Source organism: Acomys minous, assembly GCF_964271855.1.
Source record: "Acomys minous genome assembly, chromosome: 10".
NCBI classification, from domain to species: Eukaryota; Metazoa; Chordata; class Mammalia; order Rodentia; family Muridae; genus Acomys; species Acomys minous.
This window is the reverse complement of record NC_140491.1, coordinates 101,124,734-101,139,173: the sequence shown is the minus strand read 5'-3', so window position 1 is coordinate 101,139,173 and position 14,440 is coordinate 101,124,734. Positions and strand designations below refer to the sequence as shown.

Below are 14,440 nucleotides of genomic sequence, written 5' to 3'. Positions count from 1 at the left end.
ATCAATACCCATGTAAATTTCATAGTAAAGTTACAGTGTTATACAAACTTGAAAATTGCTTCTTTTCCTTTCCTGCTCCGTTCTCATTTTTTAATGCTTACTGTTTGTAGGCTCGAGAACTGCAGACTCGGATATTGAAGCGAGTTCAGATGGAGCAGCCAGATGCAGTTCCCTCACAGAAACACTTCGCAGCCGAAATTTGTGCAGAGATTGCAAAACACTCCGCGGCTCAGCGAGACTATGAAAAAGCAATTATGTTTTATAGAGAGGCCCTGGTTCATTGTGAAACAGACAGTAAGGTCAGTACTGGCGTAACAATTGTAAGTACCATTCTAATTTACTCAGATGTAGAAGCCTTATTAGATTGCTAATAAAGGAGATTTGAAAATAAATGTAGCAAAAAGAAGTTTAAAAATACCAATACTGTTTTTGGAAAACGTTCAGCATGAATATGGGGCTAGGAGTGTAACACCACAGTATATTGCTTGTCCAGCATGTGCCAAGCTCTGAGTTCAATCCCCAGTAATGCAAAATTAAGAAAAAAAAAACCTTGATGATGCCTTACATTGGAGAGACTGCAGAGTTGGCACAGTCGGTGAATAGTCGTCACACAAGCATATGGACCCCAGTTTGACCTCCTGCACTCACCAAAAGCTGTGTAAAAAGTCCTAGAACTGGTGAGTCACAGACAGGAAGATCACTGGGGGTCGCTGCACAGTCAGCCACTGAATTGGTGAGCTCCAGTTCAGTGAAAGACCCTATCTCAAACCATGCAGTGGGGAGTGACAGGACAGTATACCTGATGTTGACCTCTCACCCCCATCCCTCCCACACACTCACAAACATACACACCTTGTAGTGGAATAAATAATATAAACTAAATCTGCAATTTCTTTATTCTAAATATCCATCTATGGTTTAATAGTCAGCCTAGGACTATGTTTTAGTCACAGTTACCTCAATGTAGGTGGTGGGAATCCATTGGGTAAGCTGTGCTGTGCACTTCAGCATTGTATTTCAGTTGTTCCTCGATGCTGGGACTATGAAGGTGACTTTCGTGGCTTTGGTCACTGATGGAACAGCCTTTGCTAAGGCATACAGAGGCAGGCACCTTTTCAGTGGTGCCTAAGAACAGGAACAGTAGTTCTGCTCAGAAGCGTCTTAGCAACTGTGTACCTACTTGAACCTCTTTCGTTTTACTAATGAGAAAATACGTCTAAAGAGGTTTGCCCTGGGCCTTTCAGAGAAGTTTGTACTGAAACCTTGTATCCTGTATTTATCAAATGAGTTATCACCTGCCTTTCTGTCTGTTCCTGGAGAGACAGAGATGAGCGCACATATCATTTATCTTGTCTGTTGGACATGACGTTTTTATGATAACTTTCAGACAAGTGATGTTTAATCTTATCAAACACTGCATTCATTTTATTTTTGAAACCAGTTTCTGGCTATTCTTGATTTTGCTGCCTAGATCATGTTGGAACTGGCACAGCTGTACCTGGCCCAAGAAGACCTTGATGCCTCCTTGCGGCACTGCGCACTGCTCCTCCAGAAGGACCAGGACAGTGAACCTGCCACCATGGTCAGTCTAGGGGCCTCTGCTGCTCAGCCACCTGCGTGTTATGTCCTATGAGGAATGTTCAGATTTTATCCACAGAACTGTTACTAGATGGTGCGGTGTAGAGGAATGTTAGTTTACAACATGGCTGTTCTGGCAAGAGATCACATCTAAAGACCTTCTGGGTCTGTGTGATCCAGCTAGAATACAAACACACCTTTAATCCAGGAGACAGAGGCCAACAGATCTGAGTTCAAGGCCAGCCTGGTATAGAGCAAGCATCAGGTAAAGAAAAGCTTAGGTCTAGGCATAATGGTACATGCCTCTAATCCCATGTTTGAAAGTGATGTCTAATTGAGTGGCAGAAAAGGTGACGAATCAGGAAAGATTTGACAGAATAGGATACACCCAACTCTCACAAGAAGAGAGAGGAAATGGAAGCTACTTAAGAGGCAATTTTACAGAGAGAGGAGGCAGTTTTACTAGGACAGTAATAGAGAGATGGGTTGCAGAGAGAGAACTCAGGTGAAGATGGAATGAGCCAGAAAATGAGAAAAAGCCAGAAGATTAGAGAAGATAGCTGAGTTAGTTTGAAGCCGAACATAGCAATTCCGGGCTGAGAGAAGGTAGATTAACTAAGTCCTATGGGAAAGGAGTTTGAGCCAGAACAGCTGAGTTCAGCCAGCCAGCCCAGAGCCCAGAAAGAACAAGTAAGGGTGAGCTCATTAAGCAGTAAGTCTCAGAGGATGAAAACACTCTAGGCCTAGGTTAGATTATACACAGGCTAGACACTTCCAGGACTAGGCCTATAATACCAGACAGAGACAGTAAGCATCTGAGACAACAATTCAAACAGGAAAATAAAAGATAATTTTACAGTGCGGCATTGCTCTTATTTGCTTTTGGAAGAATAATACATTTCTAATATGGGCACATTTATCAGTGAAAAATCAAAGATTATTTATTAGCCATGCAGTTACAGGAGTGACAACAAATTAAAATTACTCTTTGCTTTTCCTCTTGAGCTGGGTAACTTCTGTTTATGCCTAAGGGACATGTGGGACAGGTGTGGTTCTGTGGTCAACCGTCACATGGTTTGCTAAGCCCTGGCTTTGACGCGCTTACACAGACATTTGGGACTAATGTAAGATAGCAGTAGAACACCAACAACAAACAAAACAACAAAAACCAGTACATGCCTCCCTGTATCACTGAACCCTCTGACGGCCTGTTTCACAGAGTTTTTCTTTTCTACATGGGTGAAAGCTTTTTTCAGGTTTTAAATATACTGCATGGCTGACACTGAGGCTCGTTCAAGCTTACCATTATAACTAAACAGATTATATCTTGCTTTTAAACACATGGAAAATCTCTGCAGGTCTCGGAAGTTTTACACTTGAAATATGTGTGACTTCAGGTTTTGTTTTTGTTTTTTTGTTTTTTTTTAATCTTTTCATTGTCACTGTAGTGCAGAGAGGCATGTTTCTACAGTAGCATAATGGAATATACTTAATAACCCTCAAATGGTTTTTAAGGGCTTATGTTTATAATTTGTGTTTATATTGTAAAGGGAACAGGGGCATTCACCTACCTCAGTGCAGTGCCCTCAGAAGTCAGGGCATTGGATCTCTCTCGAGCTGGACTTACGAGTCATTGTGAGCTGCCTGTGGTGGCGGCTAGGAATTGAACGTGGGCCCTCTGCAGGACAGCACATGCTTATAAATACTGGGCATCTCTCCAGACCCTCCTATTTGTGAAACTCTTTTTTTTTTTCTTTTGCTTAAAAAAAAAATATGTGAACAGAGCATCTGGTTTGCATGCTTGATTAATCTTTGTAAATCTCTGTCCCTCCTGTTTTTCCTAGATATTATTATAGTGCTAAATCTTCATTAAGAGAATATGCATTGTGAAAATATGTGGTACTATTTTTAGAACCAATTTATCTTTGCAGTTGATGGCTGACCTCATGTTCAGAAAGCAGGACTATGAACAAGCAGTGTTTCACTTGCAGCAGCTTTTAGAACGAAAACCAGGTAAATACACACTGACTGTGTTCAAATGTATCATCTTCCTGTCTCTTTAGGTTCTGCTTGTTTATTTTGCTTTTTTAGCTTGTAAACTGTTGGGGAAGGGGTAGTTAGTTGACTTCTACTCTGCTAACCCCACACTTGGGTCTACAGAGCTCAAGCAGCTATGTTTGCAGGTTTATGTATATTTACAGGTCTCTGTACATTGAGCACAACCTGGCTAGGCTGTCCTGCAGTCCCTCTGTGTCACTTTAAAGGCTTCAGCACTGTAGCTGCTTCTTACACTTCGTTCTGTCTCCTCAAACTTCCTTCCAGCAGTCCTGCGACCCTCCTCCCCCTTGCCTTGAACCCCACCAGTACTAGAGAGAAAACTAGAGTTGAGAGAGAATTCCAGTCCCAGTCACCAGCACCTCACTCCAACCCTCAACCTTCCTCATTTCGATTGGCTGCCAGCTTTCCCCTGTGTGCACGGCACACAGGCCCTCTGGCTACACAAGGGCTTAACTCTATGGTTTCTTCTCTCTGTTATCATTTTCCCTAATCAGCACACAGCCCTGCAGGGATAACTCCCAGGCACAAATCACGTCATAGTCTCCCTACTCACTTTGCCCAAACCTACCTTTATTTCCTGTAGGCTTCCATCATAGTTTTCCTGCCGTTTCTCTTTCCCACTCAAATTCTGTTTTTATTCTACCTCAAGCTGTTCCCCCTTCTTAGGAAGGAATTAGCTAACCTTATTTCTTTAAAATACAGACCATTTTTCTCCTCATGAGTAGATTTAAGCTCTTCTTGGCCACATCACCCTCACGCATTAGAGTTTCTTTCACAAGCTTTAGAGAAGCCCTCTTGTGTCACATTGGTTTCTATTACTCAACACTAGCATTTCTTGCAAACAGCTGAATGTTAATTGAGTAAGTCAACTTGCTCCTTTGGAGCATTTGTAAACAAATACATTTTTTCTTTTTTACAAGTGGGTATTAATTGTACAAAGAAAAAGGTTTCATTATGACACTTTAACATATGTATATAACATGAGTTCATCTTGTTCGTTTATACTAACCTCTTCTGTTACTCTGATCCCCTTCCTCTCTCAAATAGTACCACTTGTATTTTCATGATTTAAACGTGTTTCCATGCTTTTTGTGTGAGGACGATGGGGATGGGGTGCAGTGGACACGAGACAACAACACTGAGATTTAGGCTCTGTAGAGACGAGGTGTCTCATTGGGCTAGAACTCATGCATCAGGCTAGACTGACAAGCCAATAAGGCCTAGGGATCCTCCTGTTTGTCTCCTTAGCACTGAGGTTGCAGGCCCATGCCATAACTTCTCGCTTTTTTATATGAGTTTTAGAGGTCAGAGATAACTCCCTGCCCCCTAATTTTGTGTCTTTAAAAAAAGAAAAAAGGTTCATAACTTCAATATAATGACAGTGTAGTCCAGCAGTACTGAAAGACCTGAACCCACACCCCTGAGGCCTTGTGTAGATTTACCCCCTCTTGCCTATAATACATTTTGTGTTCCTTCCTTCTCTTTCTCACTATGTATTCTAAAATATATCACCCTTGAGAGTGCATTAAGTGCCTTGATTTCTGCTTTGTCCAAGACATTGATCCAGAACATTCCATGCTAAAGGAAATTACAAGTTAAAATGGGATGAACTGATCACCCTAATCCATATCATATACTGTCAATAAACACCTCTTAGTTACATAAGAGTATTTGCTAATATACATATGAATATATATTTTCTATATATTTGGCTTCTCTGTTAGAACATATGATTTTCAAGGTCAGCAATAATGTACTCATCTTAAATCCTTGACAGACACAAGCCAGTCACATAGTGCAAAGTCAGGGAGTATTGATTGAATGGATCTGTGAATGACAGACTGGGAGTAGACAGGCAACAAAATTCTCTTCTGGTTGCTCATATTTTCCTACTCAGGTAACGGTGAGGTTTGTAGATCAGAATAGGATATGTTGAAGGGGTATTAGAGATTGGAAAAAATAGAAGAAAATTTGCAAAGTAGTTTGAATGAGTGAATTGACTACAGAAACATTGTATCATTCATCTAGTAATTAATGAATGGGTCAGCTTCAGTACTTAAACTTACCAAATTTAAATGAAAATTTTTGTCCACATGACCTTTTTCATAATATATGCTTTATTCCTAATAGGACTTTACCTACTTGTCTACAGATTTGTTCCCTGTGATTTCTCCTAAAACATACCCATGCACAGTGATTTTATATGTGCATTGTTGATCATGCCCAGTAGTAGAACTTAACTTGTGGCTCTCTTTAGCTTTTTTTTTTTTTAGAAATAGACTGTCCAAGAGCTGGAACAATGGTGTAGTTGTTAAAGGCATTTGGTTCCTAGAACACATATTACATAGCTAACCACCTGCAGCTTTAGTTTCAGGGAACCTAATGTCTCTGGCCTGAAAGACATCTGCCTTACATATGTATACACACACACACACACACACACACACACATGCATACATGCACGCATGCGCGCGCACACACACATACATACACACAGAGTTAAAAATAAAATCTTTTTTAAAAAGAAGTATACTGTTTAATTTTGTTTCTAATTAAAATGACCAGTCATAGCTGTCACTCTGCTCTCAACATAGTGTATCTTGTCTCAAATTTTTCTAGTCATTTTGAGTTTTCTGCTTTTCCATTTTAACTAATTAACAGCACCCTAGTTCTGTCTGCTCAGTTGCTAAGCAACATAGTCAGCCAGTAGTGGTCTTCTGACCCACTTGCTGTCCTTAGTACCCTTGTCACCTCTCCTGTTCTTCCAGCCCTGGGCACTTGCTACCTCTGGATGTCATGTCCTCCGACCAATACTCTAACTCCTAAGCTAGCCCTTCAGTCCAATTTGCTTCGTGCTTCAGAGTAAAGCCCGAAATTATAGCATGTTTTTAATGATATCATGGCCTAGGTTAGCCTTTTGCTTAGATTGCATTCCTCTTTCTGCTTTCAGTAGCATCAAGGTTGTCATACTCCCCAGGCTGTCCCCTGCTCTGTGTATGCAGGTGCCATCAGCTTCTGGGAATGCCTTTGTCAGTCTGGAAATCTCTGGCCCCATCCCTGGGGTTATTCAAAGGTCAGCTGTTTGAGAAAAGCACCTCTGACCTCTCTGGTGCTCTATATTTCCACAGCACTATACTCCTGCACTCCACGTCTCACTGTCATTTTGATATTGTTGTACTATCCAGCAATAAAAATATACCAGCTACTATTTTTATCTTATGATATATTGCCATTTTACAAAATGAAAATACCTCACTCTCTCAAATGTCATGGCTAGTGAAAAGATAAGTCAATGTAGTTTAGTCTCTCTGTGATCACTAATAATGAATATATCTCAGCAGTACTAGAAGGAGAGAATTTTTCAATAAACTGGATTCCCAGTGTTGAATGTAGATATTTGCCAAATATGCCTCACACATGTTAGCAATAACATACAAAAAGCTTAGCCAGCTATTTTAACATTTAGTCCTTGCTTAGTTCAGTTCTACTTTTCGCCTCTTTGGTTTTATGGTGGATTGTGCCTCCTGTTCGCTAAAGACTTGTAAATGTAGCCAATCATGCTGGAAGCTTATAAAGTAAATCTCATTCATACCTTCATTTGATTTAACTTCTGCAGAGCTCTGACAGTTGATATTACAGTTACTTTAAGAAAAATGAGTCATTTTAAGTACATTTCACACTGCTAAAAGAAAAGGCTGGTTTTGGATTATAGTTTTCTGAATTCCTGGGTTTTTTTGTAGTGGTTCTAAAAGGCTAGATAAATAAAATCTGTAGACTCAAAATTAGGCTTCAGAGAGAGCAAAGGATTTGGTTGTTTTCACAATGTAACTGAATAAATAAAAATCTTCCAAAGTTATTTTCTTAATTTTTTATTCTGATAAAATGTGTAACATAAAACGTATCATCTTAACCATTTCTGAGCATGCGGTACAATGGCATTAAGTATGTTCATATGGTTGTGCAAGCCATGGTTACCAATTCCCAGAGCTTGTGTAGTCTTTCTAAACTGTAACCCTCTGCCCCGGTTCCCTTCCACCTCTTTCCTCACCTGACAGTCTCCATATTGCTTTGTGCTTCTATGATTCCTAGCAAGTCCAGGTGGCTGATGGGATATGCAGCCTTGTCCATGTGTCTGGCTCGTTTCATCTACTGTAGTCTTTAGAGCTCATCCCTGTTGTCGTGTTTTATGTGTGCACGTATCACATTTATCTGTCATCTGTAATGGGCATACAGGTGGTTCCCCCTCCTGATTTTTGGGGGTAACACTGATGTGCATATGTACACAAATATCTGGTTAAGGCCTTATCCATTGCTGTACTCACATCTTCATACGTGGACTGATGTATCATGTAATACATCTCTTTATTTTTAAAAATGAGAAGCAAGGATAATTTGTTTTGAAAATTGGGGCTATGTTTGTTTGCTCATGAAGATACCTTAATCATATGAATTCTTGCTAAGAATGCCCTCCCAGTAGTGCGTATAGAGTTTTAACACATTCTCTATGGTTCTATGATACTTGATATACAAGAGCCCTAAGACCTAAAAACGGACTCCCAGAGAAATTAACTATTAATGTAATAGTATGTTAGTCATCTGTTAAAATCATAGCATTGAAGACTGTCTAATGACAGCTGGTAAATATTTATTGTTTGATATTCAATCAAAATCAAAATTTTATTTACAAGTAATTGGCCATTAGTCATGAATATGTGACTTTACTAATCACTGTGTTATGAGACTGGGTCATTTTTTTTCTTCTTCACACAATTTTATGTATTTTTTCTTCTTTCGGTATTCATGAATCATGGTCAAGTCATGTTCAAATCATAATACATTACTAATAGAGGAAAACTCGAAGGAACTTCGTAGGAAGTTACACTGGAAACCAGAGAACTAAATTAATTATTACGTGTAAGAAAATGTGAAAGAAGATTAAAATACTGGGACTAATGTAGCAAGGCTGCAATATAGTCATCTGATTCTAGTCTTTAAATTCACGCACATTAAATAAGTTCTGGAGGCCTGGAGAGATGGCTCAGAGCTTAAGAACCCTGAACGTTTTTGCAGAGGTCCTGAGTTCAATCCCAAGCAACCACATGGTGGTTCACAACCATCTATAATGTGATCTCATGTGCACTGTACACATAATAAATAAACAAATCTTTTTAAAAAAATAAATTCTGCAATAAAACTTGTGATTGCCCAACTCAGTTACCATCATGCACTCTCTTCTCCACCCTCCATTCTACGTAGGAAAAGAGTCTCAGGAATACTTGCCAATCCATCTTCCTGGGTTTTAGAGTCTAGGTGACCTGGATGAAGGGCATTTCTAGAAGGTCTGGCTCCAGGAAAATTGAAAAGTAGCAACAACCGGACCTTTTCTAGACATGCCTTGGCTCGCCTTCTTCCACAGTAGCTGGCCCAACGAAACAGGTATCATTCAAAACGTGATCCAGGCCACAGATCTCATTAGGAAGTAATTGCACATAAAGCAGTCCTTTGCTTGTATTTCTGTTGCATTTCATTTGAAGTACTGGACATTAATAAAGAATGATAATCATCAGAACAAAATTTTAACATGTTATCTATATCTTAAGTATTGCTTCTTTCTAGATAATTTTATGACTTTGTCTCGTTTAATTGATCTCCTGAGAAGATGTGGGAAACTTGAGGATGTTCCAAGATTTTTCTCAATGGCTGAGAAGCACAACTCCAGAACAAAATTGGAGCCAGGATATCAGTACTGTAAAGGATTACATTTTTGGTAAACTTATTGGCCAAAATATCCTATATCATAATGATTTGTTTCCCTCATTGTGCAGAAAAAAGAAAAGGCTTTTCTTCATATTAAAAATATCTGCACTTTGAAATGTTTTAATAAATTTATTTATGAAGCATAATATGATCTTGTATAAAATTTATAATGAGTGATTGAAATTGTTTTCAATTAATAAGGTATACTGGAGAACCAAATGATGCCCTTCGACATTTTAATAAAGCCCGGAAAGATAGTGATTGGGGCCAAAATGCACTTTATAATATGATAGAAATCTGCTTGAACCCAGACAATGAAACTATTGGAGGTGAAGTGTTTGAAAACCTGGATGGGGACCTAGGGTGAGTAGCATTTGACACATTTCCTTTGGAACAGTTTTTAGAACATATGTGAGGGATAACAAGCAGGAGTGTAAGAGAAAACCAACTTCTACTATAATACGTAGGAAAAGGCGATTAAATGTGTGTGTATGTTTGTGTATGAATATACATATTTAATATACAGAGATGAAAATAACGATGCTTCATCTCAGTGCAGTAGTTTGAATGATAATACACACACACAGCCAAATACCCTGTGACATGAATCTTGTCACTAACACATATACACGTATAATAGTAAGATTTAAAGTTAGCATGTCATACACTTATATTTTTAAATATTCGGTCCCCAGTTGGTAGATCTGTTTGGGAAGGATTAGGAGGTGTGTCACCACAGCTGGGCTTTGAGGTTTCAGGGGACTTGGGAGATTCCCAGCGCTTTCTCTGCTTTGTGGTTGTAAATAAGATGTGAGCTCTTGGCTTTCCTTTGCTGTGCCATCATAGACTCTAACACTCTGAAAACATTAGCCAGGTTAAACAATTTATTTTTTAAGTTGTCCTGATCATAGTGTTTTATCACAACAACAACAACAAAAATAAATAAATGAAGCAATTAGTCAAGAAGTACTTTCCATTTCCTAAGTCATGCTAGAAGGATTACAAAGGGATTCCCCTAATTACTCTATCACAAATAAAATAAAAACTGTCCACATAATAGTAGGAATGACTGGCACTGGGGAAATGCCTCAGTAGATAGAGTGCTTGCTGCACAAGTATGAGTACTTGAGTTCAAATCCCCAGACCCTACCTAAATACTCAGTGGGCTTAGTGGCTAGACTGTAACTCAGTCACTCCGTAGCCAGAGAAAGAGCAAGGAGGCTAGATTGGCTGTACAGGCAAACTCTAGGTTGAGAGAGTCTACCTTAATAAGCACGGTAAAGAGTGACTAAAGAACATTCCTGATGTTAACCTCAGCCTTCCACATAAGCACATACAAAATGTACACACAAACCTACACACACTGCTAAGTCAATTCAAAGAAAAATAATAGTACCAACTTAACACATAGTAGCTTCATGCCAGCCCTGTGCTTTTATCTTTATGTGCTCGATCTCACTGATTGTGTGCACAGCATTGTGAAGTAAGTTCATAGTCTCTTATCTAAGGCAATGACCAGAAAAGACAGAACAAGGCACCGAGTGGTAGCTGACTCCACAGCATTGCAGTGTTCACTGTGGGTTACTGCTGGGAAATGGTGGCATCCGCTCAAGCTCTGTCTGTTGTTCGTCTCTAGAAGGCATGGTGATGGACACAGAGGTAAAGGTTGTGTAACAGGTGGTTGCTGCCTTCGCCGCCTTTCATTGGCATGTAATCCATTTTTAATGCGAGACAATATCTGAGCATTGAGTGGACCACATCACACATAGTGAAATGAAAGGATGCTTGTGTTGAGTGCTGCAGGAGGGCATAGTCGTGCCGTGCAGAGCGGTCAGCAGATGGCGCATTGAGGAGTGGAGGAAATTAGAACAAGGAAGGACAGATCTCAAGGCTGGATTAGAAAGACAGTAAAACTTCAAAGCAGACAAATGGCTAGTTTGTTTTAGGAAAGTTACGATAATAAATATGCTATTACAGAACTGTAGTCACCCAAATGGAGACCCTTAAACACATGAAAATACAATATAGAATTCAAAGGAGGAGTTGCTAGTGTGCATAGAGGTTTGAGAGACAATCTGAAGGGTTGGATCTGTGTGAAGGACCATTTTGCAAGCTGTTACATATAGCTACAGGAAACAGACTAGATTTGGGGCATGCTGAGGCTAGCAGTCTCAAGGTCAAAGACAAAAACCAAATTGTACAGTTATAGGAGCTGTAGAGGAGATGACAAGAACAGGAGATAGACGCAGTAAGAGTCAAGTTGCCAGGGCCAGCCACGTGTGGTGGCACACGCCTTTAATCCCAGCACTCGAGAGGCAGAGACAGGCGGATTGCTGTGAGTTCGAGGCCAGCCTGGTCTACAAAGTGAGTCCAGGACAGCCAAGGCTACACAGAGAAACTCTGTCTCAAAAAAAAAAAAAAAGAAGAAGAAGAAAGAAAGAAAGAAAGAAAGAAAGAAAGAAAGATAACTAAGGCCTGTGCCGGAGAGATGAGCCAGAGGTTAAGATCATGTATTGTTCCTGCAAAGGGTCTGAGTTTGGTTCATAGCACCCAAATTAGCAGCATCACATCTGCCTGTAACTTCAGCTCCATGGGGCATCTATTTCCTCTCCACTGTACTTGTATGCGCGCGCGTGCACACACGCACACACACACACACACACACACACAGAGGGGGGGGTGAGGGGAGAGGGAGAGCAAATACAGTAAAAGAATTCATAAAAAGCTTCAAGAATAAGGAAAAGGGTGGGTGGTTTTACAGATACACGAGTGAGCGAGAGAGCGGCCATGCGTGCCTGCGTGTGTGTATAGGGAATTTGCTATCAAATATTTACTATGCCTGGAACTTGCTACCTTTTATCACGTATGATTTCCTTTCTGAGTGTCTGGTAAATAACAAGATGAGTGACTTTGTATGTTTGATAAACTTAAGACACTGGTGGAAGTTTTACCATTTGTGATCTTTGAGAAGTTGTTCTACTCTCTGAGTCTCAGTTTCCCCAAATAGAAGACACATCCAGCACATACTGAAGGAACAGAGTTGGATGAAATCAGGACATCACCTAAACTAGCCTATGAATATTCAGTTTTTATTCTAGTTAGATATTAGCTAAAATTAACATATTTATGATGTATAGATATTGTCTGATATATAGATATTATCTGACAATATAGATATTGTCTGATTTTTATTTTAGAGTGATTTGAGATTTAATGTTGTCTTACTGAAAACATTACTTTTGGTTAAAATTCATTTATGCTGCATTCCTTGGTATTAGAAGACAATGAATGATACTCTTAATCAGGAATTCTTTAAGTACATGAATAAAGAGCAGCCAGTGCCTGGAGTTCTGATCAGTCAATTTCGAGTAACAGACATATGTGATTTATTCTTCATTTCCACAGTTCTTCAACTGAGAAGCAGGAGTCTGTGCAGTTAGCAGTGAGGACAGCAGAAAAGCTCCTTAAAGAACTAAAGCCTCAGACCCACCAGGGCCGCTTGCAACTCCGCGTAATGGAAAACTGCTGCTTAATGGCCACCAAACAGAAGTCTAGCGTGGAGCAGGCACTGAACACCTTCACCGAAATAGCAGGCTCCGAGGTCAGTGGTTCTCCTTCTTGGCTTTGTCTGCCTTGACTTGGTAAGATAAAATGCTGTTCTGGATAGTTGATTGTTTCCTGAACATGGCCTAATAGCTCACTCTTAATACAAAGTAGGTATGTAGTTTTGTGTAGCCTTACTTGGCATGTCTTCCATTTTCGTATGTTAGTGTGTGTTATTCTCTGAGGGAACATGAAATTAATTCTACAGAAAAGAAATTCTTGAGAAGAGCATAAGATAGATAATTCTGAAGAGAAGAGATTTATGTTCTGGAGGAGTTTCAGGCCATAGGTGTGGCTGTGACTGGCCTACTAAGTAAAAGCGAATGCCCAGCTGCCTAGATGACTCACCTTCTTGCTCAGGTGTACTTGGCATCTTTCCAGCTGGAGAACGAAATAGGATCAGTAATGACAGTGTGTAATTCAGTCATGCAGATAACAGTTTCTCTTTAGCCACACTTAAGTGACCTCCTGGAACCCTTTTATCAGTTACTTGCTTTTTCTTTTCCCGCCCTACACAACTCTAGTCCCTCTCGCTCACGCAGTTAGACCTTCCCGTACACAGTATGACTAGGGGACAAATAGTCCCAGTTAGTAATGCTGACTTCTGACCATTGTCACTGATCTGTTTGCTTGTCTACTGAAAACTCAAAAATATGTGCCTCTCAAAGGATACCAAAAGTTTTTCTGTTTTGTTTGTCTTGGGAGTAGCAGTGGTAGATAGGCTACCAAAACCTTCTTAGTGTGGTCCCATTGCCCACTTTCAGGACCCTGAAAGAATATAATGTTATGGATTTGTGTAGAGATGCCTTAGATGGCAGCTTCAGCTTACCGTAAGCCACTGTGGGACAAAACAGCAAGCTAGCCTCAACATCAGCACCACACAGAGCCGAGCCTTTCTGCAAACACTAAGATAATGTTCTCAAAAGTATCACCTCAAACAGCAGAATGGAATAGGAGAAAAGTCAGATATGCCTTCCAGGATTGCCTCAGTTTCCTTCTCAGAGTAAGAATGTGATATTGTTAATGTCAGGCCTGGCTTAAAATCCAGGAAAAGACATTTGTGAAAACCAGATTGTTCTCACTAAAAATAAATTACAAAGCTAAAAATAGTCCAAAGACCTCCTGTGACGTGATGTTAAGTAATTCACTCGATGGAAGAGAGAATAATCCTTTGGCAACATAAAGCATCTAGTGACAGTGAAGAAAGTACCAAGGACTATTTAGTCAATTTCTGTATTATCGGTCAGATCATAGTTTTTGAAGGGTATATAATAAACATATCTTGCTGCAGAATTTATAAGACACTCTACAGTACTGCTTAATTTTCATAACATGGCTCCTGGGAGGTGTTATGATTGTTGTTCTTCTCCTAAAGATAAGAAGTCTAACTTCAAAATCTGCAATAAATTCACTGACTCATGTTATATACCTTTTATAAAGAAAT

The 14,440-nt window shown here is 39.8% G+C and overlaps 1 protein-coding gene across 1 annotated transcript in view; it reads left to right on the top strand.

Moving 5' to 3' along the window:
- The window catches only part of TTC21B (tetratricopeptide repeat domain 21B), a 75,934-nt gene that overhangs the window by 46,149 nt on the left and 15,345 nt on the right, over window positions 1–14,440 (top strand). The window contains exons 20-25 of the mRNA XM_084798176.1: window positions 111–299; window positions 1,472–1,582; window positions 3,510–3,591; window positions 9,253–9,403; window positions 9,595–9,756; window positions 12,799–12,994. Of these exons, the coding sequence (XP_084654302.1) occupies window positions 111–299; window positions 1,472–1,582; window positions 3,510–3,591; window positions 9,253–9,403; window positions 9,595–9,756; window positions 12,799–12,994 (891 nt within the window). The remainder of the gene's footprint in view (window positions 1–110; window positions 300–1,471; window positions 1,583–3,509; window positions 3,592–9,252; window positions 9,404–9,594; window positions 9,757–12,798; window positions 12,995–14,440) is intronic.